Genomic DNA, 27,355 nt, shown 5'->3' with positions numbered 1-27,355 from the left:
GAGCTTTTATCTGCCAAAGCCCGCAAGTGGGGCCGGACTGATATTTTGGTCATTCACTTAGGCGGCAATGACCTGGTTAAGAGGACAGGCATTGACCTTACTGTCCGTATTAAGACGGATTTAGTGCGTATAGCGGAACGCTGGCCCGGTGTGAGGATTGTGTGGTCCGACATAGTTCCCCGCATTAACTGGCGGGGTTGTCGGAATGTGAAAGCAATCGAGAGGGCCAGGAGGAAGTTGAACCATGCGGTGACTAGGCATGTTGTGGCTCAGGGCGGCACAGCGGTTAGACATCCGGCCATCATTAAGGAATCTGTAGGTTTGTACAGGCCGGATGGTGTACATCTTTCTGACTCAGGCATGGCGGTGTTTTTGCAGGACATTTTTTCCAGTTTAGTTTAGTCTAGCGTAGGTTGTTATTTGTTTAGGATGGCGGGGCCTGGTTACGCGTGGTGACCCCACGGGGTCTTTGTAACACAGGCTGTGGCGAGAAGGCGCTCTCGACCAGCAAGCAGGTGGGGTGTCAGGTGGTCTCTGTGCGGTATTGCCCCCCCTTTGCCAAGAAGGCGGGCGAGTCCCCAGCTCCGGCTGGGGGCGTTGGTCCTCATAGAAGGCCCACGTCATGCAATAGAAGGGGGCGGTATGTCCGTCACAGCGCAGGCTGTACCCACAAGAAGGGGTGTGGCCATTGGCGGGCGCTAGGTCGTTACCATGGCAACACCCGGTTTGTTGTATGCTGGTCTCAAGCGCTTTCTTAGCCATCCCTTATACAAATAGGGGTCATACCACTTAAATAAACAACTATGACCTTTTTAACCTTACGCAGTTGGTGTCAGTGTCGTTATTTTTAGATAAGGTGTTTGTGTCATTTTATTTCTAGGCATAAGTGTTAAGTAATGGTATGAGTTAACAACAGCATAATTCAATAGGCGCCTTAGACAGAGCGAGGGCCGCATAGGCTGGAGGGAATATAAGAGCCGGTGAATTTGTTGTCCACAAGCAAGTGTAACAGAATCATCTATGTGAAGCCCTATGGAAATAGCAGTGAGTGGCAGTTAGTTCTGGCCAATGGGGTAACAGGGGGGCGGCAGCCAGAGAGGGTTATATCAGGGATCAGAAAACAGGAAGTGAGCCTCTTTGAGTCTGGATCCCCACCCTCCCTACCCTTTTTCTCTCTGTTCTACCTGGCACGATGCCACATCACCAAATTGGTTCTCCATTTCCATAGGTTTAGTTAACAATCGGCGAGAAGGCGCTCTCGACCAGCAAGCAGGTGGGGTGTCAGGTGGTCTCTGTGCGGTATTGCCCCCCCTTTGCCAAGAAGGCGGGCGAGTCCCCAGCTCCGGCTGGGGGCGTTGGTCCTCATAGAAGGCCCACGTCATGCAATAGAAGGGGGCGGTATGTCTGTCACAGCGCAGGCTGTACCCACAAGAAGGGGTGTGGCCATTGGCGGGCGCTAGGTCGTTACCATGGCAACACCCGGTTTGTTGTATGCTGGTCTCAAGCGCTTTCTTAGCCATCCCTTATACAAATAGGGGTCATACCACTTAAATAAACAACTATGACCTTTTTAACCTTACGCAGTTGGTGTCAGTGTCGTTATTTTTAGATAAGGTGTTTGTGTCATTTTATTTCTAGGCATAAGTGTTAAGTAATGGTATGAGTTAACAACAACATAATTCAATAGGCGCCTTATTTAGTGCATACATACAGTACTAGACAATATGCACAAATAATATTGTTGACTATGGTCGTTATCTTGCATATGATGATTTAGAATATTGTCTGATGTGTATGCACCTTTAAATACCACTGGGCAGACAGACCAAGCTAAGCGAAGGGGTTTGTACCTGGAAAGGCTTGAATCACTGCAAATATACAGATTGTAGGACTGCCTGACTTATGCAAATAAGAGTTCCTTTGTCGGGGATGACACCAGAGATAGTGGCTGTCGATGTGATAAATATCCCCATCACATGCTGGAATAGCCTAGCCCATTTATGTCAATGCAGGGACATGTTCTTTCAGAAAGTCCCCATTTACATCACTCCAGGGGACCCTATGCTTTGCAGGAGATGCTGAGCAGCCTCCAGAGACTCTGCCGCACGCTGCACAATAAAGCCATCACTGAGAAACTGGCATTTTGGTGTCACCTTCTGGAAGGGTGATGCCCAGGTGTGGTCTGCACCCCCCTAATGATGCCTCTGACTATTATAGGATTTAACAAGGAAAAGTTCACAGCAAATCTGCAAATTCGGTACATACTGTGTATATATAAAGCATACAGATACATTGGTTTACATTCTTTTTATGTAAAGGGATAGCAAATACTGTAAATGCTATACAGGTTAGAGTACAGTTTTCAACATATTCAATGGAATCTTGATGTAACTAAATAGAAATATTTAATTGTATGATTGTTCAGTGTCACAGAACAAGGAGACGCAGGGGCAGTACATTGTTGCCATCTATCTAGCTGCCAGCTTGGCAAAGCAGTCGGGCCGGGAGGGATGATGCAATAGGGGGTGGAGCTTGCTGGAATAGGCTGTGTGGGGACATGGCAGTTCCAAAACATGTCATTATGTCCATGCCCCTGCTGAACAATGCCAAAACTACAGGCATTGTTCAGAGGGGGCGGGGCCACAATGATGTGTCATATGGTCCCCACAGACCCCCTTCCCCACCAAGGTATGTGGGGGGTTCTGGGGGGCCAGAAGGAGGAAGTGATCTTTGGTAGCCTCCTGGCCATTCTGAGGGACACAGGCAGTGACACTTGTGGATCAAGGGGACACAGGGACCATGACACTGGCAGAACAAAGGGGCACAGGCACAGCATTAGTTGCAGAACATACAGTAAGGGGACACAGGGATTAACACAGTTTGCATAACATAAGTGGACATGGACAGTATCAAACACTTAGTGAGCTACTATCTTCCATTTCCAGTACTGAGGCTTATACGTTGATTCCATGTGAATGCACTGCATGCCTTGTACCCAAGAAGGAGTAAGGTCATCCTGTATGTTTGTGTCCCCCAGTCCCTGGTATAGGCAAGGGGACAAGGACAGAGTGAATGTGATGGGGAAGTCCATGTCCTGTGCAGAGGAGGCATGTTAGCCCCTGTCTGTGTTTCAGGGCAGACCAGGCTGTGGGGCCTCTTTTTTCCAGTGGGCAACATTTTTTGTACAGCTACCAAGGTTTTATGCATGTGACACTGGTGTTTCTGTTATTTGGAGAAGGTATTTTTTTTCATTGAGTGAAGGATTCCCACTCATTAATAGAATGCTAGGTTTTAAAACCAGAGGTGATTTAAATGACCTGTATGACAGTTTAACTGAGCACACCCTCATTTGGTTTTCTAAAGAAAAGCATCAGGCTTGGTTGTATGTTGAAATTAGAAGTGTGTAATTACCTTTAATGTGTTTAGTTATTGTGTAATTGCCAATGTTATTCCTTGTGACATAATGAGACAGATATATTTAGCCTGGTGAAGAGATAAAGCGGTGATAAAGTTGAAGGTGATAACGCACCAGCCAATCAGCTATGTTTGAAAAGTGACAGTTAGGACCCGATTGGCTGGTGCATTATCACCTTCCACTCTATCTCTTCATGAGGGTTAATACATCTGCCCCATTGTTATTTACCAAATAATGTGGATCTGAAGTAGAGCACACGTGAATTACAGTATTCTAATACACAGTTCAGAACAAATCAACCACATTTCACATGAAATCCATACATAAAGAACAACTACCACTACTAGACCCTTCAGAATAGTAATGTTATTTGTGTATTACAGATAGATATGTTAATGACATACATAAATGATTTGCATTTAGTATATAAATGAAAATATAAAAAATGATTGGCATAAAAAAAAAAAAAAAGAGGTGGAGAAATGTTTAGGATGGGTCTGGCATGGTTGCTGATCCCCAGGCTTAGTTGAACTGTGGCATTGCTGAGGCGTGTCTTTGTTTTAAAGTAGCTTATTTAAAGGATTGGGCTGTGTGCCAAAGCCCTTGTTCCAGTCAATAATATACAGTAGTTTATTACAAGATTGATTATAAGGGCAACAATGTTGGTAAAAATATCCACAACATGTAAATCAACAAATAATAGTGCACTGACAAAAATGGAGATCACAGATAGACAGACAGACAGACAGACAGATAGACAGATAGACAGACAGATAGACAGACAGATAGACAGATAGACAGACAGAACAACAGTTGCAGAACACAAGGGGCAGTAATAACATAACTTGCAGAACATAAGGGGACACAGGGACAGTATGAGTCACATACAGAGCTACTATCTTCGACAGTGTCTAGCTTGACCCCAAGCGGTTGACAGCCAGAAGATCAACATAAACAAAATGTCAACATGGATTTATCATGGAAAAGGTCAACACATACTGTAAAAAGTTCGCTGGATCCTGTGACTGCAGATATCAGCGGTGGCCAACATTGGCAAGTTTGTACGCAGCTCAAAAAACTAAAATAAAATAAAATTGAGCTTCAGTAGCCCATTGGTCTTTTTTCATACCTGGTGGCGTGGACACGTGGATATCAGGGGGCATATCAGGGAGCTGCTGCTGCGCATGTAAATGTAGGTGACCACCTTTTATCTCCACTAGGACAGCCTCAGAAACTGAGAGGAAGCCAGGGATGAGAAAACCAATAAGAAAGGGGAGAAACTGAGAGGATTTTCCATCTCCTCCAGCTGGAGCCAGACCACTGCACTTCACTGCTGAGTCTGACAAGGAGGGCAGTACTTCAGGCAGCCACAGCATTACGGAAATCCATGGTGGGTCACACAGCTGCTGGTGGCGTCATGTAAATGAGCAAGTGCAATATTAAGAGGTCTACATGCCACTGGCCACACCCACACAACACTGGCCACACCCCCTTTGCTTGTTATAATAGACCTTTGACCATTTTCAGCTCTAGGCCCATGAGGCCCTTAATCCAGCCCTGTCTGTATCCAGACATATTAATGATGAACTTAAATGAAGCTGTTGTCAGCCACTGGGACCACATCTCAGCAACATTTCCCTAGTGAAATGTATGACTAATACATCCCACAAATACACCCAGGACTGTTGTGATTGGTTCACTTATAATCAGGGCTATTTTTCTGCAGGCTCCAGCAGGAACTGTGGCCCTTATTCTAGTTCACTCTTTCTGATAAAATATTTCTTAGATGGACAAAACCATGTGCACTGCAGGTGAGGCAGGTGTAAAACCCCACCCAAATCTAATTATCTCTGCACAAGTAACACCTGCCTCACCTGCAGTGCACATGGTTTTGTCCATCTAAGAAATATTTTGTCAGAAAGAGTGAACTAGAATAAGGGCCACAGTTCCTGCTGGAACCTGTAGAAAAATAGCCCTGCTTATAATAGCTCATCCTATCAAAGAGACCCATATGAGGGCTTTTCCGACTATTTACTATCGTCACACTACCATAAACTGGTCGATTTTAGCGGTTTAATGTGCTCTAGTATTTTTTGGCTTCCACCAAGCAGGGTCCCGGAGGTCCCGGTTGCGAGCCTCTGGTAACTTTTTCATTGGTCTGTTCACTTGCTGCCTTCATGGCTTTTGCCATCTGCTGATGGCTCTTAAGATCCTAAAGGGAAAATTAGAGCATTTGGTCTTGAGTTTTATGACAAATATGATGTTTGGTCCCAATACTTCTGAGCAAGGGTTGTTTGTGTGTGTGTGTGTGTGTGTGTGTGTGTGTGTGTTTTTAGTCCCAATACTTCTGATGGAGGGGAGTGCAATAAACAGTGTTTTATCATTAACGGAGGTGATCACTGATTCACTAACATATCCACAATGCTGCCACCGGTTCCCCTCTGGTGGTAAGCTGGGGGCTGCAGGTGGATGGGAGGGGGGGGGGGGGGGGCAGTAGGAGAGACAGCAGCTGTGAGGGGGTGGTGCAAGCATCTGTGTATGTGTGCGTATCTTTGGGGTAGGGTGTATTTGTGTGGTGGTGGATGAAGCTAAAGTACATTAAAGAAGGCACCATTTTGAAAGGCTTTTAACTAATAATAATAATAATAATAATACAGGAGAAGAAGGAAAAGAAACCATTTATTTATCAGTTTTCTCCACTAGGACTCAAGGTACTGTACAGATACTATGAATACACAGTAAAACAGAGGTTCACATTTGCATAAAATACACAATTCATAAACATAATACAAAGGGTACATAGAATTACACTGGGTAGAATCAACAATATGTGGAAGAGATTCAACATATTAATGGAAATAATAAATATCGGGATGGATCCTTGCTATAACATCAGAAAAATACATTGTTTATACTCAGGGCTTAAAGTGGTCCTGGAGAGGTGTTGGACACCTTTCGCCTAACACCACCCCCCACCCCCCTCATTATGCCAAATGGGGGGTGGTCACACAATAATAACTCCAATTACAATTACAACACACAGTAGCACAATCATACACACACATTACACCGCACGTAGTGCCCTTGATTCATATTAAATGACACATAGGGTGAAATTTAATAGTATAAGAGATTCAGAAAGTGAGAGATTGGTAAGAAATATCCAGGTTTTTAAAGTGGCAACTGGTTTTGCAGTGTAAATGATTGTTGATTTCTTACTAAATCTCTCACTTTCTGAATCTCTCATCCTATTAAATTTCACCCACAATGTCCACATTTGTGCTGCTTATATACACATCTGTCTCTGTCCCTCCAGCAGCTTCCCCACCTCTGAATCCCTCCAGCCCCCTCTCACCCTGGGGGAGATTCTCTAAGAATCTCCGCCCTCCTTTGCCACCCATCGCAATTATAATTATCGCATATGTTCTAACATATGCGATAATTATAGCAAAGGACAGCTCTTGCGTTAAGAGCTGTCCTTTGCGGTGAGAGTCGCCGGGTCCCAGCAGGTCCCGGCGGCTCCCCCCTCCCTCCCACACCCGGCGCTGCTGCTGCTGTGCCGGGCTCTCCTCCTCCCTGCACCCGGAAGAAGATCAGTGCAGGGATGAGGTCACAGGTCCGGGCAGCACAGCTCTGTGCTGCCCGGACACAGGTGAGGGGGTGATGCGGGGCGGCGGGGGTCCGTGCGGGGCGGCGGGGGGGTCGTTGCTGGGCTTGGCGGTGGGATGCGGTAGAAGCCCATTGGCTTCTATGGGGCATCGCCAGATTTTTCTGGCGATGTCCCCCGCCACGGTAACCCGGCGGGGTATGCTTACAGCATCCCAAAATGTGGTAAAAACCCAGATAACTGTGTTTTTACCGCATTTTTAGCTTAGAGAATCTCCCCCCCCTGTCTTTACCAAGCACAGAGCCTGGTCCTCTTAGTGGCTCTACTTCACTCCAGCAGCATTGATGGCATGACATCTCATATGCCATTCCAAAAGAGGAAGCCGCTGGGACAGTCTTTTCTGCTGAAATCACTGTTCATGTCTGTGGTAGAGGTGGAACTCAATTCCCCTTACCATTATAGATAGTGGAACTCAGTTCCACCCCCATCCCCCCTCACTTTAACCCCTGTTTATACTTCACAAGAGAGTACCAGGCGAAGCAGCCTTGGGCTCACTACATGGCTTACAATGTTTCTAATTCAACATGAGTTGTAATTTAGTGAAGTTTTGCAAAATACAACTCCTGGCTGGGGCCAGATGCACTAAGCTTCAAAAGTGATAAAATTGAGAGTGATAAACAACCAGCCAATCAGCTCCTGCCTGACATTTTTCAAACACAGTCTGTGACATTGAAGTTAGGAGCTGATTGGTTGGTTTTTTATCACTCCATTTTATCACTTTTGAAGCTAGATGCATCTGGCCCCGGTGGCAGACTGCGGGGGTCAAAACAGCACAGGAGAAGGGTGCCCCACATGCCAGGTCCTGCCCCCGAAATGGTCTAGACATGCCTGTGACATCCTGAAAAATGCTGCGCTCCCGCCGTAGCAATGGTCCACCCCTGCCCTCCGCTGCCCCCCCCCCAGTGCATTGTTCACATGCTTCTCATTATAGACCCTTGAACATTTTTAGGCCGAGATACATGAGGCACTTAATCCAGCCATGGATGGACATAAACCATTGAATTAGCCCCATGTACCTTACCTCAGCTCACAAAACAAAATGTCATACAGAAGATAGCCTGTACTGTAGTTAAGTCATAATATTGAAACCACTTCTAGCCTGAACCTTCCTACCAGGGATATTACAGACAGAATACAGGTGACATGACTTTCAGTTCCGGTGATTTAAAAATATGTCAAAGAATGAGAAAATACAGTATGTGGGCTGGTAGACTGTGATCACTTAGAATTACATGAAGCATACACCCCAATACACAATTACAATCTGGAAGCTACTGTATATTAGAACCATTTTTTTCCCTGTGGTGCACAAAAAATGTCTTTGTGTGGCGCAATATCCTACTTAGTCTAAGGGAATAAAGATTACCAAATATATCATTTTGTAAATGCATTTAAGTAAACATAATTTCATTAAGTAAAGGCACATTCACATAGATTGCAGTTATAACAAAATATACTCATGTGGACATATACAGTATAATAAAAATAATACACATAGATAAAGCTGGAACATATGGCAGGTAATATTTAACTTAGGGGTGCTCCAGTCGTTACTAGTTTATAATAGGCACCTTTCCGAGCCATAAGTTCTTCATGATTGCCCTTTTCTATAATGACTCCCTGAGCCATGACAGCAATGATGTCACAGTTTTGAATGGTGGACAAACGATGAGCAATGGCAATGCAGGTACGACCTTGCCTAGCTTCATCCAGTGCATCCTGCACAGTCTGCAAGATAAAGTGAGGACATGCTACAGATCTTATGCAAAATGCACAGGGGTAAAAGCAATATTATACATGCAAAAAATAGGTTTCAGTAGTACACAAAAACATCAAATGATAAAGAGTAGCTGTGAATATGTACTAAGGTGTGTATTATAGCATTTGGTGCAGGTCCGTCAGTACCCCTGGGCCCCCCTCTATCTAGGGGCCCCCTGTGGTTGGCATGTAAACATTTTTTTTAGCTAAATGTATTGTGCATGGGACTGCAGCTTCGCCTATCTGCCAATGTGACAATGATTAATGGTGCTGAGCATCAGGAGCCAAGGCACACTGACTGCACAAGTCTGCAGTGCATAACTGGGAGTTGACTAAGTCCCAAGAGACTTTGCACAAGAGGTCAGAGGCTGAGAGGCTTGTGCTGAGCTCTGCTTGCTGAAGCTCATCATATGCTTCTTTGGCCCATGGAGGACAGCAGCAGCAGTGGCCTCGTCATGGGAGGGTTTTTAAATAGAGGCAGCACTGAGCCTGTCAGGGCTCCTACAGCATACGGTACAGAGGGACAAACACATATATATTTATGCTTATATTAACACCCCCCCCCCCCTTGGTTCAGATGCAATGCAATTACCAGTAGTCTGCATGTGTGCTGCAGCTGCAATGCACAGGCGCCAAGCACTTTTAAGACGCTGCTTTCAATTAGGATTCAGTCAAGTGATTTACAGGAAGAGGCCATTTGGGGGAGGTAATGGGGGTGTCTGCAAAAATGTAGGCATGTTGTGACCATTTTCAGGGTGTGCCTCAGAGTGCAACTGTACTCCTAAAACATGTTGCCATCGTTAAAGCTCCTGTGGTAATTATGCGTGGCCAGGGGGGCACTTAAGGACTCAGTGTCCCTCACATTTGCAAGATGATTGACAGCCTGCCGACATTTGCAGGTAGGAAGAACCTGGGAATTTTCAATTAATTCAGCTCCAGCCCAGAACCCTCCATGTTCATTACAGTGCCGAGAATGTATTAAATTACTTGGCCGGTGCACACTGGGGTTGGGGGGGATCTATTCTATGGTAAGTGATTGTGAATTGATTTCCCCCTATACACATGGCTGCAATTGCATTTGCAGCAATGTACAGGGGCGGTCTTTCAGTCTGGCAAGGAGGTGGCTAAATGGTCGCTGGGCTTTGAAGATTGGCAGCCCGGTGATCAGGCCAGAATTGGGCCTAAAGACAACCATGATGTCTCTCTTGTAATCTTTCATTTGACAAAGTACTAGAGCACAAACCTTTTCGCTCTCAGTGTCTAAGGCTGACGTAGCTTCATCCAAAAGCAAAATTTTAGGATCTCTGACAATTGCCCTGGCTATGGCAATACGCTGTTTCTGTCCACGGGAGAGCTGGGATCCTTGTATTCCAACATTTGTTTCATATTTCTAGAAAGGAAACAAAGACAAATGTAACATTTTCCCCAGATGCAAAAGAGACACCAACTTCAAAGTGTTGTTATAGATCACGGGTGTCAAACACAAGGCCCGCGGGCCAAATATGGCCCGCCAGACCTCGTCATGTGGCCCGCGCAGCCGCCGCCACCCACCCCTGCCTGGCGCTGATTACATTACTGCAGGAAGCCATCACCGTGTGAGTGTCACATCACATTCAGTGACACTCACATGACGACTCGAGACTGAGAGACACTGACGTGGATAGTAGGGGTATGAAAAGGTCGGAGGACGTGCACCGCCGCCCCTCGCGGGCTCGCTGCGCTCACCACTCTTCGGGTTGGCGTCAATCGTGGGGTGACGACGGGGCCATATACAATGTGAAATGGGTCATATTGGCCCATTTCACATTGTTTCCTATGTGAGATGGACTTAATCAAGTCCATCTCATCTTGTGCCATTATAATGGCACAAGACCGACGCGATGCTCCCGATTTCAATGTTAAAAATATTTTAACATTGAAGCCTATGGCAAAATCGCGGGCATCGCGTCGGTCACGTCGGGGGCCATGTTAATGCACGCGACCGACGCGATGCCCCCAATTTTGCCTTTGCCGGCAAAACGGACCTGATTTCAAAGGAAATCGGGTCCATCGCGGGCATCGTGTACCTTAACTTTAAGGTACACGATGCCCGCGATTGTGGCTGTTCTAGGAAACAAGTACCGAAAGTTGTTTCTGTAAAAGCACTAGCAATTGCATGTCAATAGAATAGCTTCTAATCTGCAGATTTTTCAATAGAACACGCCACAGAGAATTGTCATTTAGGGGTAAATTTACTAAGAGTTCCTATTTTAACCGATGTCAATGACATCGGTTAAAATAGGAATTGTCATTGACATAGGTTAAATTCCTATTTTAACCGATGTTGATTTTATGCACATCTGATGGCTTTGTATGCATTTGTGTTGTAAAATGTACTTATTTACTACAGTAAGTAGTCCTATTTGGGTCATTCATAATTTCCAATGTCAATCCTACACTATGGGGGAAATTTACTAAAGGAAATTTGTAAGAAATAGTTGTATTTGTATTTAGAAATACACTTATTTTTAACATTTACTATCCCGAAAATACGGCAATTCGTATTCGTATTGATAGCACATCAATACGAATACGAATTGCCGTATTTTCGGGATAGTAAATGTCAAAAATAAGTGTATTTCTAAATACAAATACACCTATTTTTTTTACAAATTTCCTTTAGTAAATTTCCCCCTATACGTTCACAATTAATATGATTCGTAAAAAAAATACAGCCATATCTTTCTATCTATCTATCTATCTATCTATCTATCTATCTATCGAGAAATTGCAGGGGCTCTGCACTCACTTATACCCCTTTTACACCGCCGAAAAATCCGGGTCAGAGGCAAGTCAGACCCGGATCATCCGCGGTGTAAATGCGGTATATCCGTGTCCATTTACACGGGTCCTTTACCCAGGTCCTGACATGGGTAGAACCCGGATAGGACCCGTGTAAAGGGCGGTGTTAATGGTCCCGCTGCGGGTCCACAGCGTGCAGCGCTGCAGTGGTGCTACCTGTGCTGTATCAGTCCAGTGGTGATGCTACCTATGCCGTATCAGTCCAGGTATGATGCTAGGTGTGCCGTATGAGACGGTGGTGATCACCAGCATCACCACCGTCTCATACGGCACACCTAGCATCATACCTGGACTGATACGGCATAGGTAGCATCACCCCTGGACTGATACAGCACAGGTAGCACCACTGCAGCGCTGCACGCTGTGGACCCGCAGCGGGACCATTAACACCGCCCTTTACACGGGTCCTATCCGGGTTCTACCCATGTCAGGACCTGGGTAAAGGACCCGTGTAAATGGACACGGATATACCGCATTTACACCGCGGATGATCCGGGTCTGACTTGCCTCTGACCCGGATTTTTCGGCGGTGTAAAAGGGGTATAAGTGAGTGCAGAGCCCCTGTCGTGCCAGTCTAGGGGTGCTATTAAGTGTGCTGTATCAGTCCCATTTTTTTGCTGCCCACTTGTGTGGCTTAGCATAGTTATCTACCTCGGTGCAACCTTTTGCCCTAAAAACAATATTGTGAGGTGTTCAGAATAGACTGGAAATGAGTGGAAATTAATGATATTGAGGTTAATAATAGCGTAGGAGCAAAAAAAACGAAAACAGAATTCAGCGATTTTAGCAGTTTTTATGCTTTTTAATTGGTGCGCTAATCAGCCATCGTGCAAGATTGCGGCCCTGCGATCATGTCTGATTCGGTCCATTGGCTGCATTCCTATCATTCTGCTGAATTACAGTGTACCAGACCTTGGTTTTATTCTTCATGACATACCTCCTAACCATAGGCGAATCTAGGGGGTGGTCCGGGGGTGCACCGGACCACCCATTAGACCGCCTGCTGCCGCAAACACACAATTTAAAGAAATGACAGACGGGCAGCAAGAGCTGTGCGCTGCCCGGCTGTATAGTTACTGGCAAAGTTAAGCAGTGGTAGTGCTCCGGCGTCTATAGCTTCAATGCCCCCGTTGGCCCGTGAGCCAATAGGAGCTCACGGTCCGGCAGCCAATCAGGAGCGGCCACCAATACTACCAATGCCGCCCCTGATGGGCTACCCAGCAGCCCCCTCCAACGCAGCATAGCCTGGGGACCATTTACACGGTTGCGGCCTACCTCATTAACGGAGCTGGGGCTTCAATTTATCCACCTGGCAGCAGCTCTGCTCCAACTAGTTGGAAGTCCCCCTTGTCACTATCTCCTTAGTCCCACAGGCTGCAGAATAGATGCGCAGAGCCGCTAGCCATGCCCTCACAGCGGCCCAAAAAATGGGGCATGGCCTCGCAGAAATAGTTCAGGTCCCATATCGCTAGGCCATGCCCCCAAAAATATGGGGCGTGAGTGGGGTCCCTCTTCGATGCAGGACAAAGTACAGAGTTATGTTATGACTTCCATCAGCTGAAGTCCATCACTAGTCTTCTCTGTGTACAATAGAATGTGACCGTAATATATCATTGTATTAAGTATACTCACATCTGGCAGGGACATGACAAACTCATGTAAGTGTGCCTTATGTGCAGCTTCGATCACTTCCTCCATTGTTATATCCCGAGAGTTATCGCCGTACTTGATGTTGTCAGCAATGCTGCCCTCAAATAACACCGGCTCCTGGGACACGATGCCGATTTTGCTTCTTAGAAATGCTATGTTTACATTGGAGGTTGTGTGACCATCCACAAGCTGCATACAGGAACACATGTTGTGTTAGACATATGCAGTGTATATAGGCAACACAGACAGAAATTACACTGATCTGCTTTCCTAAACCAATCGTCTAATCATAAAAAAACAATAAATACAATTCTGTATTCCCTACAATGACTGTATGCTTTTCACATTTACCTGAGCTACGTTTCTGAGCAGAAAATATTAGATGCATTTCCTAGATCTGATTGAGAACGTTCCAAGTGAAACGGGTCATGTCCCCTCTTACTACTGCATTAGTATGCTGACTGGAGGTTGGGGCGGGGCTCAGCATTGTGTGTTATAAGGCACCACCACTTCACTGTGAAAGCACGGTTCACTTGTGAGGGGGCGTGGCCAATATGACTTGATTTGCATGGAAATGCGTCATATTGACCGCACCCCCTCATGGGAGACCTCCAAACTGTAGCTTTCTTGGTAAGTGGGATGGATATGGGAGGACAGCCTACTCTATCAGGGGTGCGGGGGAGTTCCCTTTAAAATTGTGTGTGTTCCACAACTTCCATTAGAGTAGGTATGTAGGCTAAGGGCCTGTTTCCAAGTTGTATTCTCCAATGTCTGGCTGTGGCCTTTTGCTGGTATCGCTTCTGCGACTTCATGCAAATACTGCTACAAGCCCTTCCCTGTTGTGCGATGTGAAAGAACCCAATAAGTATTGGGGAATCTTAGGCCCTCATAGTGGGCATCTCAGCCCACTATGAGGGCCTAAGATTCCCCAATACCTATTGGTTCATCTTGTTTAGATGTGAGCATTGGGCGCACCACTGAACCCTGCACCAATCCCTATTCTAGGAGCAGATTCTCCACCAGAGTATGGCCTCCTATGTAAGTGATTATTTGCATCAATTGGTAACCACTTCATCCACAAACACGGAAATATGAAAGACCATCACTGTGCGTATGAATAGCCCAGGAATGCCCAGCATATATCCACTACATTTCCGATACAGCACATCTCAATCGCAGCTGTGCCTTGTGGTACCCTCTGTGGGACATGTATGTGCTGTGTGGTTTTTTTTTAGGGGCCGAGACACAATCCTCATCTCCGTGTACAGCGGCATTGTGTGTGAGACTCTGGGTGACATTCTATGGACTGCGATTAGCGTTTTTTTGCGTTAATTAGACCACAAAATGGCGATATCGCATTTTCCCATTAAATCGCTAATTTAATGGGATGCGCTAAGGGACTGAAATCGCATATTATGTGCGTTAAGGTATGCTGATTAAAATTGCGAGATTAATTTGCATTTTTATCGCATCCAGATGTTTTCATATAGAAAAGTATACAAGTCGCTTATTTAATGCAATGCGCATTTGCACATCGCATTTTTTAGGTGCCTAATTATCGCACTTATTTCAGACCAGGGTCTGTTAGGCGAATTAGCCAGAACCCTGCACAGATCGCAATGTTCTGTGCAGGGTTCTGCTGTAAAAAATAAAATAAAGGGTTAAAATAAAAAAAAAAACGAGCGCGGGGTCCCCCGCCCGAGTATAACCAGCCCCGGGCTCACTGAGCCGGTGCTGGTGACATAAAATCAGGGTCCCCGACAAATAGGGGTCCCCTTGATTTCATGAAACCAGCACCAGGCTCAAGGTCCGGCGCTGGTTCCCAAAATACGGGGGACAAAATGACTAGGGGTCCCCCGTATTTTAAGAACCAGCACCGGACACAACCAGCCAGCAGGGTAATGCCACAGCCGGGGGAAACTTATTATATAAGCTCCCGCGGCCAAAGCATTAACCCCCTGGCTGGTCAGCATGGGCAGGGGTCCTGGGGAAGTGGGGACCCCCCCAATGAAGGGGTGCCCCCCCTCCAGGACTTACCAGCCCATGCTGATAGTCTGGGGCTGTCCCCGATGCCCCTGGGCGGTGGGCATCGGGCTGATGGAAAGTGTAAAAAAAAGAAGTACAACTATTGTTTTATACTGGCGAACTATGAGTCCCAGCAAGCCTACCCCGCATGCTGGGACTTGGAGAACCACAAGTCCCAGCATGCGGGGCATTAAAGGGCCCGCTGGCACTTGTAGTTCTGCAGTACAAAAAATAGTTAACAAAATCACACTGACACACTGTGAAATAAAAGTTTAATACACACAAAACACACACACACACTGATACTTACCTACCTTGAGCCCGTAGGTCGGTCCCTGGATCCTGGGTCCGTCCTCCGGGGCTCCAGGGCAGAAGAGTGCGGTTCCGGGGCCTTGGTCCTGGTTCCGGGGCTGGTCCTGGGGTTCCGGGGCTCCTGGACTGCAGAATCCGGGGTCCGGGATCTGAGGTAGTCCCCAGGGGTACCTAAGGAAGCAAATCCAACTCACCTGGTCCCCGGCGACGACCTCGGAATCCTCTCCGGTGACAGCGCTGCTCCCATCTGTTACCCGGCTCGCAGGACTTTGACAGGCGCAGAGATGTTTCCTCCTCTGCGTCTCTGCACAGAATGATTTCTTGGCCAATCAGGAGCCGAAAAAGTCGGCTCCTGATTGGCCAGAAATCATTCTGAATACAGACGCCGAGGAAGTAACATCTCAGCGCATCTAGAGCAGAGATGTTTCCTCCTCGGCGTCTCTAGTTAGAATGATTTCTGGCCAATCAGGAGCCGACTTTCTCGGCTCCTGATTGGCCAAGAAATCATTCTGTGCAGAAGACGCCGAGGAGGAAACATCTCTGCGCCTGTCAAAGTCCTGCGAGCCGGGTACCAGATGGGAGCAGCGCTGTCACCGGAGAGGATTCCGAGGTCGTCGCCGGGGACCAGGTGAGTTGGATTTGCTTCCTTAGGTACCCCTGGGTACTACTTTGGATCCTGGACCCCGGATTCTGCAGCCCAGGAGCCCCGGAACCCCAGGACCAGCCCCGGAACCAGGACCAAGGCCCCGGAACCGCACTCTTCTGCCCTGGAGCCCCGGAGGACGGACCCAGGATCAAGGGACTGACCTACGGGCTCAAGGTAGGTAAGTATCAGTGTGTGTGTGTTTTGTGTGTATTAAACTTTTATTTTACAGTGTGTCAGTGTGATTGTGTTAACTATTTTTTGTACTGCAGAACTACAAGTGCCAGCGGGCCCTTTAATGCCCCGCATGCTGGGACTTGTGGTTCTCCAAGTCCCAGCATGCGGGGTAGGCTTGCTGGGACTCATAGTTCGCCAGTATAAAACAATAGTTGTACTTCTTTTTTTTACACTTTCCATCAGCCCGATGCCCACCGCCCAGGGGCATCGGGGACAGCCCCAGACTATCAGCATGGGCTAGTAAGTCCTGGAGGGGGGGACCCCTTCATTGGGGGGGTCCCCACTTCCCCAGGACCCCTGCCCATGCTGACCAGCCAGGGGGTTAATGCTTTGGCCGCGGGAGATTATATAATAAGTTTCCCCCGGCTGTGGCATTACCCTGCTGGCTGGTTGTGTCCGGTGCTGGTCCTTAAAATACGGGGGACCCCTAGTCATTTTGTCCCCCGTATTTTGGGAACCAGCGCCGGACCTTGAGCCTGGTGCTGGTTTCATGAAATCAAGGGGACCCCTATTTGTCGGGGACCCTGATTTTATGTCACCAGCACCGGCTCAGTGAGCCCGGGGCTGGTTATGCTCAGGCGGGGGACCCCGCGCTCGTTTTTTTTTTTTTAACTTTGCGCTGTCCTGCAAACGTGCGATTTTCAGACATGAAAATCGCACATTTTCAGGACTAAATACAGCGCACCACTTCGCCGCAAATCGCCCCTCTTCGCACTTTTCAGCCTCCAATGCGCATCACATTAAATATGCGCATTTTGACTGAAAAGTGCGAATTGAAAAAAGGCGATTTGCGGCGATGTGGTGCGCGAATAAAACATGCGCATTTAGCGCAAAGCATAGAATGTCACCCTCTGTCCCTAAATGTCCACTAATCACCAACACCGATTTTTTCAGATATAAAACACGGAATACAGAACATTGCAGTCTACTTACAACTTTACCCTCATCAGGATCATAGAATCTCTCCAGTAATTGGACACTTGTACTTTTTCCACAACCGCTGCTCCCAACAAAAGCAAGAGTCTGACCAGAATTTACAGCGACAGACAGACCCCGCAAGACCATGGTGACTGGACGACTGGGATATGTGAATTTGCAGTCTACAAACTGAATGTTCCCTTTGAAATTGTCCTGTAGAATTATATACAAGATATAAGAATGAACAGCGTTAAATCACCAGTCACTAGTTCTACAAGCATTATGTTGACACCACTACGTCGACATGCATGACTGAAGGTCGACATGGGGTTAGGTTGACAGGGTCATTAGGTCGACACGAGCATTAGGTTGACATGGGGAGGTCGACATCCAAAAGGTTGACATGGGTTTTTTCAATTTTGTTTGAGCCGGCATATGCCGACAGGTGGTATTTGACTGCTGACCTTCCCCATGTCGACCTCATGCTTGTGTCGACCTAATGACCCTGTCACCCTTCATGCATGTCGACCTTGTCGTGTTGACCTAATGCTTGTCGACCTAGTTGCTGTCTTTCAAATGATCCATACTCGGACTGTCCTGCGTCCCACTTGGGGCCGACAGTTTCCCACAGTGGGCGGGGCAGTTGGGAGTCGCGCCTCCCCATTGCTGCACTACTGAGCAGTGGTGGATAGACACTGGGGGCATGGCCAGCATGGATAGGGGCTGGGGGCATGGCCAGCATTTTACAGAGCACTGGCCATGCCCCCACAGTGGTGAAAACCGGATGTGGCCTTGCGCGATTGGTGTGAGTTGTAGGCCACACTCCTAAATCTCAGATGGGCTTCAATGCAGGGATCCTAAGTTGCAGATTCACAAAGTTGGGAGGTATGCCAGTGTTAATCTTGTCCTGGTCCTGCTAGCATACACTGTGGTAGGAAATGTAACTGTAGTTGTGCTGTAGTTCCTTATTCGCAGTGCATTGCACAGTACCAGACAATGTGTTCTTACTCCCCCTTGCTGGAGGTTTCCTGGAACTGGAAGCTTATGTAATATATCAGTTAGACAAAATAGAAATAATAAAATACCCAAGGTGATCTTTAGAAACGAGCACAGTCGCGTCAGACATTTTACTTTTTCGTCTGATCTGTTACCAGATTGATCCAAGTAAATTTCTGGTTAGTTCCTGGGCTTGTAAACATGGGTATGGATCATTGGATAGACATCAACTAGGTCGACAAGCATTAAATCGACAGCACTAGGTCGACATGCATGCAGGTTGACATGACTGACTCCATGAAGCTTGCTAGCCACCCCACAAGTCAATAGTCAGGATTCAGTCAATCAGAGCCAACTTAAGGGGTGGACAGTGGTGCCTTTCCACAGCCCAGAGACCACCAGCTTTAAAAAGTAAGTATTGTAAAAACAAAATCATTGAGGATTTATTGGTAATTGGGTTTGCTGTTATCTGTACTGCTGGGTGAGGGATATTTTGATGAAAGGACGACAGAGGGGTTTTGGGCGAGTGGTACTGTGCTGGGTCAGGAGAGCGGAATGAGCATGACTGTATCTATGTCGTTGTGGCTGGAGTACTGGCACTGGCAATATAAGCATGAAGGTATTACTTATGTGTGGCATACTATGTATAAGGGGCATTACTGCTATGTGACATTATGTGTACACTGTAAGGCCCACTACTCTGTGGCGTAACATGTCTAAAAGGTATAATATGGTGTGGTGTAATGTGAATAAGGAGCAATATGGTGTGGTGTAATGTGAATAACGGACACTACTGTGTGATGTAATGTGAATAAAATGCACTATTGTTAGGTATAACACTTAAAAGGTAAAGCGGTACTACTGTGTGCTGTAATGTGAATAAAGGACATTATCAAATTATGTTATGTGAATAAGGTAGCTTCACTACGTGGAGTAATTTGAATTGCAGGTACATAGCCACACCCCTTCCCAAAAATGCCATGTCCCTTTTTTGGTGTGAGAGCTTTAGCACATACTGTCACTGCTTAGCATATGGGGGGGTGTTTCCAATGGCCTTGCTGGCACAGAGCACCAATATGTCTAATTATGGCTTTCTAAATGAGGACTGCTATGGGTGAGGGGTGAGGGGTGTTGCTGGCTGCTGTTGGGATCTGTTCTGCTGGGTGATGGGTGCTGCATTGGGAGAGGCTTGCTAAGTCACTGGAGGAACTAGCGCCAGTTAGAGGTAGTTGGGTAGATTTGAAGAGATATTATAGAAATGTCAAGATACAAAGCCTGAAGTGTGCAAAAGTATGAGGTAGGCACATACCAAACACAGTCTGCAAAATGGCAGAAACTGATCGGTTGGTACTTTATCACTCTCCACCTGAAACCAAGAATGAATACATCTTCCCCTATGTGTATACAGTAGTTTAATGTGTAAACAAGGTAGGTTAGGTTGAGCTCACAGAAACCATATTGCTTTATGTCAGATAGTACTGGCTTTAATAAAGAACAGGGCAATTGAGAAACTGTCACACAACAGATTTCCTTGTGGCCTCTGTACACAGTCGCTAGGGATATCAGGATGTAATGGGTTTTGCAAGTGGTATTGCCAATCCTAACCCTTTGTGACCAATTAAGTTTCACAGTTGTGACTCAATGGAGGATACAGAAATTATGAATGTGCATATATATTGTAGGGACGTGTCCCACTTTGATACTTTGTAGAAGACATTACAATATGAAAGCTGTTCATTGACATCTGTGAATAATTTGATGCTCTCACCAGAAAATACAAGATTGAGATGAACAAATATTTTCCATAGAAGTGACAACTGCTGATATCTGTTAAGTATATGATTTATCTTTCAAACACAGCGTTATGTCCTGTGTAGAACAATAATGAGTGCTGCAATGAAGAGAGTACTCACCCATTTATCTCCATTTGTGCTGTAAACACTGGATTTAGGGATACGGTCCAATAATTTGAAAAATTGAGCAGCTGCAATTTTCGCTTTGGCATAATCAGGAGTGAAGGATGAAGCTCTTCCCAGGGCAGTGCCACTTGTTACTATGGCAGATATGACTCTGAAGGAGAAAGAGAGAGGTTGTAAAACATTTCCACAGAACACGTGTCTAACATTCAGTATTTGTTTGATCCGTAATAGATATATACATCAGGATTGAGCCGAACAATATTTGATTAGTTATCGGCATGTTTTAAAGTAAATAAAGAGTGGGGAAAGCTATTTTATGGGCAGAACCAACATTCTACATATTAATGTCCTAGAAAGCAGGGGTTAAAGAGTATTCCACCCGCTGCATAATGAGGCTGAACTGAAGTAGTTCCTGACTGGCCAGCCAAGTAACAGGATTACTCTTTAGGCACCCATCCAAGATTACTCCAGATAGAATGGAAATCAGGACATCTGTCCGGATGGGTAGTGTCTGGAGATGTAACTGTCTACTCACTGACACTGTGTATTTTGCATACACTTGCTGGCAATCTCGTAGGTGCCTCTCCTTCTGCCCAAAACCCACCTCTTTGAGTCACAGGGCTTCCATCCCTGCCCAAACTACTTGGTCGCTCTCAGAGAGGATCTAGCAGTATATCCCATTGAGTATCCAGCAGTGTCACTCTCAGTGAGGATCAAGCAGTATATATATATAGGATGGAGAGGCTAATTCATCATCATACCCAGTGGTCAAAGTGGGAATTTGAAGGGAGCATGACCACTGAAAAGCAGGCATGTCCTTAAGAGGTTGGGGTAGAGCTGGGGGTAGATTATGGGAGAAGTCAGGGTAGGTAGGTAGACCTGGGATGAGGGGAATTAAGCACAGGGAGTGCTGGGGGAAGGGTGCCCATACATGGTACAATTTAACAGGTGCGATGTGCTGTACATACTTTTTGTACTAGATTGTATCTCATTGCATTGAAAAATGTATGCGATGCGATGCCATGTAGTCCAAATTGTATACAATAATTGTACCATGTATGGGCACCTTAACTGTAGTCTCTGATTTGGGTGTTCCCTTATTGAGTTTAAACTCTGCATTAGTCTCTCAGACTCTTTGTTTCTTTCAGTCCATTGTATTGGTCTTCTGATCTATATACCTTTCACAGGTGCGTTATCTTGCCCCTGTTCCCAACATTTCCGATCTGGCTAATGCTACTAATCTCAGGGGAGTCACAATACCAGGCTAGCTAGTATAAGAGATGACATTCATCTACACCCATTCCTCATGGCGGGAATGAGATATCACAATGGGGCAGATGTATTAAGACTTAACAAGGGATCAATGCAAGGGTGATAAAGAGAGATAAATGTCCAACCAATCAGCTCCTTAGAGACTTTTTTCAAACACAGCCTGTAACATGGCAGGGTTCTGTGGGTGCTCAAGGGCCTAAGCACCCACGGAAATTGATGAGCACCCACGGGCCTGAGTCCCGCTGATGGGCCACCATATTAACTTGCTAATTTGCGGCTGCAGCACCCACATTGCCGGTCCCCCCACCTGGGAAACAGTATGCCGGGAAAAGTGTATTCTGTCCGCGGAGTACCTGCACTGTGGGCAAAATTTATGAACCTGCACTGTGGGAGCATTTATGTATGTGGAACTCTGTTGCTATGGTGGGCAATCCCGGGATCGGGATCGGTGGGATCCCGGAATTTGGCCCCAAAATGTCCGGGATTTCAATCCCGGGATTGGAGTATCCAATCCCAGGATTTCGGGATTAGACTGCGCATGCGCAGTCTAATGCCGGGCAGCGTCTGAGCATTCGCTGATCAGGTCACGCTGCGAAGGCCGTAGCACTACACCCCCACCGTCGGAACCCGCTCGCCGCCGGACCTCCCCCAGCCGCCTGCCTCCTCACTGAAGCTGCCTGCTTCCCAAAAGTGAGTGTGTGGCCCCGGCGCCTGCTTGCCGCCAGGCCACCCACGAAATACCCGCCGCCTGTCTCCGCATCGCTGCCACCTGCCCCCCTCCCCAAAAGTCAGTTAGTGTGGGGGCACAGGGGCAATTTTCTTTTAGGCATGCCAATCCCGGGATCCTGGGAATCCCGGGATTGAGCATTTTTCAATCCCGATTCCCAGGATTGAAAAAATGCCCCGGGATTGGCATCCCTATCTGTTGCCATAATTTGAATATTGGAGATAACTGTGCTCCATAATATAAATTGTTATTATTTTGTGGCCACACCCCTTCTCCATGAAATCACTCCTCTATATTTTCAGCTTAAGCACCCACCAGCAAAAACAGAAATCGGCACCTATGGTTAGGAGCAGGGCCGGATTTCCCACTAGGCCAGTGAGGCACAAGCCTATGGGCGGCACCAGCTGGGGGCGGCAAGCAGTGGCGTGATTTTCTTTTGTCACTTTAAAAGAAAAAGACTTTTGCTCGGCGTGGGAATTGCCGCCCCCCTCCCCCAGCTGTGCCTGCAGCACCTATGAAGTTGTGATCCGGCGCCGGGGATCAAGTGCTGAACACCCAGCGCCGGAAGAAGGCAGCCCTGTCATGTCATAGACAGGAGCGTAGCACTACCAGCGCTGGAGAACCGGCGCCAGGGGAAAGACAGCCAGCGTAGCACTTCCGGCGCTGGGGATCGAGTGAAGCTGAACACCCGGCACCAAGGAGATGCTGCCCTGCGATCGCCCCCTTCCCCTACCCGATAGCAGCTTGGGATCCTCCCTGCCTGACCTTTGCTGAGGCAGGAGTGAGGACCCGTTGGCGGGCAGATAGGGACTCAGGAGCAGGCGTGATGGCTGTGGCAGCTAGATGGGGATCAGGCTGGGGGCTTTGTGCTGCCAAGGATAGTGAGCTTAAATCCCGGGAGCTGCAGCCCTGTGCTGCTGAAGGTTTCTCTCTCTCGTTGGGGGGGGGTGGGGGGGCAGCAAAAAATGTGGTGCCTAGGGGTGGTATGGCACTGAAATACAGCCCTGGTTAGGAGGGTTATCACCCTTGCATTTATCTCTTGTTAAGGCTTAATACATCTGCCCCAGTCTCTTTTTAATCCCTACAAAGAGGACCCACAGTGTGCACTGGGATGGGACAGCACAGGGTGGTGTATAATGTGAACATTTGTGAACTAACATTTCAGTTTCAGCAGGTGGCTGAGCATTCCCTTTTAAACCTGTTCAAGAGCCTGGTTAAAAATCTTTTTGGTAGTACAGATGGAGCGGGTCTAATCTTTGCAGGGGTAGGCGGAAGATTCGCCATCCGCCATCCCCTGCCAGCCGCCGTAAGGGGACGCGCGTGCACGAGATGCGCGCTCGTCACCTTACAACGAGGCTCCCCTCGGGTCTCCGCCGCCTCGCCGAGGGTCGCCCCGGGTCCCCGCCGCCCCCCCCCCCTAACCCTGTTCGTCTCCCTGAAGCGGAGACGGACAGGGTTCACGTCCCCCCGCCGATGGAAAACTGAGACGCGCGTGTGTGTGAGACGCACGCCCGTCTCAGTCAGATGGAGCGCCTCTCCGCCGGCGATCGCCAGCGGACAGATTCTGGCGCTGGCAGGGCAAGAGCGAGAGGCGCAGGGGACTAGACGGTCCTCAAGCCAGTAGTGTGTGCACATAGTATTCATTTTATTCCTATAATGCTTCACTCATTAGTTTGCTCAATGGGCAATTTTTTTTCTTTATTTACCCTGGGCCATCATCAATTCTAGCTTAGCCTCTGGATATTGGGTGGCAAGGCATTGTCTCAGAGTGGCCCCACCCAGGGCCGGTGCTAGCAGCTCAGCAGAGGCTGTGCTGGAGAGGCGCTCTCTCTTCACCGCAACTCTGCTGATGTTCTCTGTCCCTGCCGACGGCTACTGTGCCTGCCCAAAATCTGAGAGGCAGCAGCTCCCGCAGTTTGAGTCAGAAAGTGTGCCTCTCACATGCAGGCTGGAGACTGGAGCTATCATATAGTATGCATACTGTACTTGCCTACTTTTGAAAACTAGTTTCAGGTAGATTATAGTTGGTAGCAGAATTTTGCACAGCACCCCATTGAGGAGGCATGTCATGCTCCACCCAAAGGGCGTGTCTAGTTCCATATATGGAGAGATTGTGAATAGAGATTGTGAACATGGCACCTAGAAGCGTGGGTGTGTATTGCTATATCTGAGAGGAATCTTTTTAAATGACTTAGATCCAAATGTAGATGAGCCCCAAAGCCGTTAGTAAGAGATACAATACTTGCTAAAGTGCTGGGAAATGGTGCTGATGATTCAATGTAAATGTATCTATTTCTCATTCCTTTATTTCCCCAAAATGTAACAGTGTAATGTGGGCTAGGTTAAATAAGGGAGAATGCTACTAATGAGTGAGAGAGGGAGATTGCTGCTATTTCAGGGAGTCTCCTGCAGAATGCAGGAGGGTAGGCAACTATGATAGTATGTACATCTCTTTAGGAGAAGCACGGAGACTGGTCACTTAACAAGTAAGGAGCTAGGACACAGCAGCTGCTCATTCCGGAGATCTCCTGCACAGGAGATTAGATTAGTTGTCTCACTGTTCCCTCAGTATCTGCACAACAGAGGGAAGGTCACCAGCCAGGTCAGTGACAGGAGTGCAGTCAGAGGGCATGCTGCAGTTACTGTACCTGCACTGATATCACCAGTATTCTGCTTCAGCCTCACACCCTTAAGGCCCCCATACACTAGGGCGACTTGTCCTTAGGACAAGTCGCCCCCGACTTCCCCCTGAGCTTCTCCGGCTGCTCCCCGGAGGAGCTTGATTAGATTGGCACTTGATGTGCCATTTTTTACATGTGATAAATCGTCTCGATTTATCACATGTAAAAAACCCAGGGAGCAGGGGGGGGAGGCTACAGAGCAGGGCTGCTGGTGGGAGCAGGGGGGGCTGGGGACGCTGCGGGGGACACAGGCGGCATAGAGCCAGGCAGAGGGAGCCGGGAGCTGTCAGTGCTAGAAAAAAAAGCCTATACAATGAATGGGCAGCCTGTGATTGGCTGAGTGCTCTCTCAGCCAATTGCTGACTGGCTGAGAGAGCGCTCAGCCAATCACAGGCCGCCCATTCATTGTATGGGCTTTTTTTTTTTATTCAGTACTGACAGCTCCCGGCTCCCCCTGCCAGGCTTTATGCCGCCTGTGTCCCCCGCAGCGTCCCCAGCCCCCCTGCTCCCTCCACCGCCGCGCCGCCCCACTAGGTCCCAAGTCGGGTGGTCGGACGTGCAGCAGGTCCGACCACCCGACGCAGATCCGATGCGCACGGCACCACGCATCGAATCTGAGGGGACATCAAAACTAGCCGATTTTGGTCTGATTTCGGCCAGATCCGACTGATCTGGCCGAAATCGGACCAAAATCGGCTAGTGTATGGGGGCCTTTAAAGTCCCACAAATGGCTACAAGTCCACAGTCTCCCTCTCTATCTGTCGCTGGTCTCTCTTCCCTGGTCTCTCATCCTCTCTCTCTCTCTCTTTGCCCCTGGTCTCTCTTTTTCTCTCTCTATTAAATGCACAGCAAGGTATGGCACTGGGCTGCATAGATGCTCTCCCTACTCTGCTACTATCCACTGTTGCGACCGGCTTCCACTGCACCTGTCAAACTGAATTACAGGCAGTGGCACTGGCAGCATGAAGCACGTTCCCAGCAGCAGTCCCAGCAGTGTCCCAGGTAAGATGGGCAATCCCCTGGGAGGACCTGTGAATAAGGGACACTACTAAGTGGTCATATGATTAAGGGCCACTTTGTATGGTGCAATGTGAATAAGATTTTGTTTATGTGCAGCTCTGCCTAGGCAGTGTGCCTTAGGGATTGTAGCTGGTGCAATGTGTATAAGTCGCACTACTGTGTGGTGTAATGTAAGTAATGGACACTAATATGTGGTGTAATGTGAATTGGTACTATTATGTGGCCATGCCCCTTCCCCTCAAACCTCCGACCTAAATTTTTGATGCGCGCCTTCGACGCGCACTGTCCCTGTTTTTGGTTTGTGTGTATGGTGGGGCACAAATTCCTTTTCTGTCACAGAGCACAAAAATGTCTAGTTATAGCAATGCTGCTACTGGGCACATTATGTGTATAAGAGGCACTACTACTACCATGAGCATTATGCATCCTTTTTTTTCAACACGCATCGGCACACGCTGACTCTTTGTAGCGTATAGGAGGGTGCAAATGTAAACTTTGCAGGAGGGAGCCGAACACTCTAGCACCAGCCTTGGCCCCACCAAGTGATATTACTGAGGCCTGAAACCCCAAAATTGTTGCCTCCTTCCTTATACATGGTGTTTGCTACTCAAGTACATATAAAGGCAGGATCGGATTCTGTATGCAATTCACAGATAAAAAAAAATCAGCTGGAAAAAGCTGGTTCTAAGAATATTTTACTCAAAAACATTGTAATGTTTTTATTAATTCACAGCTACATACATCAAAAAATATCTGAACCAAGATCATCAACTATAAAAATCAGACTCATATACTGTATGATACAGTACCTGAAAACCACAAGGTAGTTTATCCCATCTGTGTTGACTAAAAAGCCACCAAATCTGAATGAGGCTGCATATGCCATAAAGATGACACATTGAGCAAATCCGAAACATGCTCCATAGACATGAGCTTTTTTCACGGCTGCTGTGCGCGGCAACACCAGTTGTTTCTCATATAACTTCACAAACATCTTTTCCTTTCCCAATCCAGAAACTGTGCGAATGTTGCCGATTGCTTCACTGGAGACCTACGGAGTAATATATATAAAATATACATTTCTGTTAGCATTTGTCATATCTTTGTTTCATTTGATTCAGATTAAAGTTGTCCGTACTAATATTGTCATGGCTTTTGACTTACATAATGTACTTTAACCTGGGTGATTTTCTAGCTTCTCTTACAGTCGGCTTATTCACGTTTCTAAAGAGCTTTGTGAAAAAAGCTTTTCTAAATTTACTTGCTGTTTCAAG

At 47.2% G+C, this 27,355-nt stretch overlaps 1 protein-coding gene across 1 annotated transcript in view; it reads right to left on the bottom strand.

Moving 5' to 3' along the window:
• Positions 1-8,144: 8,144 nt before the first annotated feature.
• The window catches only part of LOC146020633 (bile salt export pump-like), a 91,758-nt gene continuing 72,547 nt past the window's right edge, over positions 8,145-27,355 (bottom strand). Inside the window, exons 20-25 of the mRNA XM_083153892.1 lie at positions 26,891-27,132; positions 20,376-20,532; positions 17,482-17,679; positions 13,314-13,520; positions 10,084-10,230; positions 8,145-8,810 (exon numbers count right to left, since the gene is read on the bottom strand). Coding sequence (XP_083010018.1) covers positions 8,610-8,810; positions 10,084-10,230; positions 13,314-13,520; positions 17,482-17,679; positions 20,376-20,532; positions 26,891-27,132 — 1,152 coding nt within the window. The 3' untranslated portion in view covers positions 8,145-8,609. The remainder of the gene's footprint in view (positions 8,811-10,083; positions 10,231-13,313; positions 13,521-17,481; positions 17,680-20,375; positions 20,533-26,890; positions 27,133-27,355) is intronic.

The sequence above is a fragment of the Crinia signifera genome, chromosome 7, assembly GCF_055691185.1.
Source record: "Crinia signifera chromosome 7, ASM5569118v1, whole genome shotgun sequence".
NCBI lineage: Eukaryota > Metazoa > Chordata > Amphibia > Anura > Myobatrachidae > Crinia > Crinia signifera.
The sequence above is the reverse complement of the archived record's forward strand: the minus strand, read 5'-3'. Positions and strand labels throughout refer to the sequence as shown.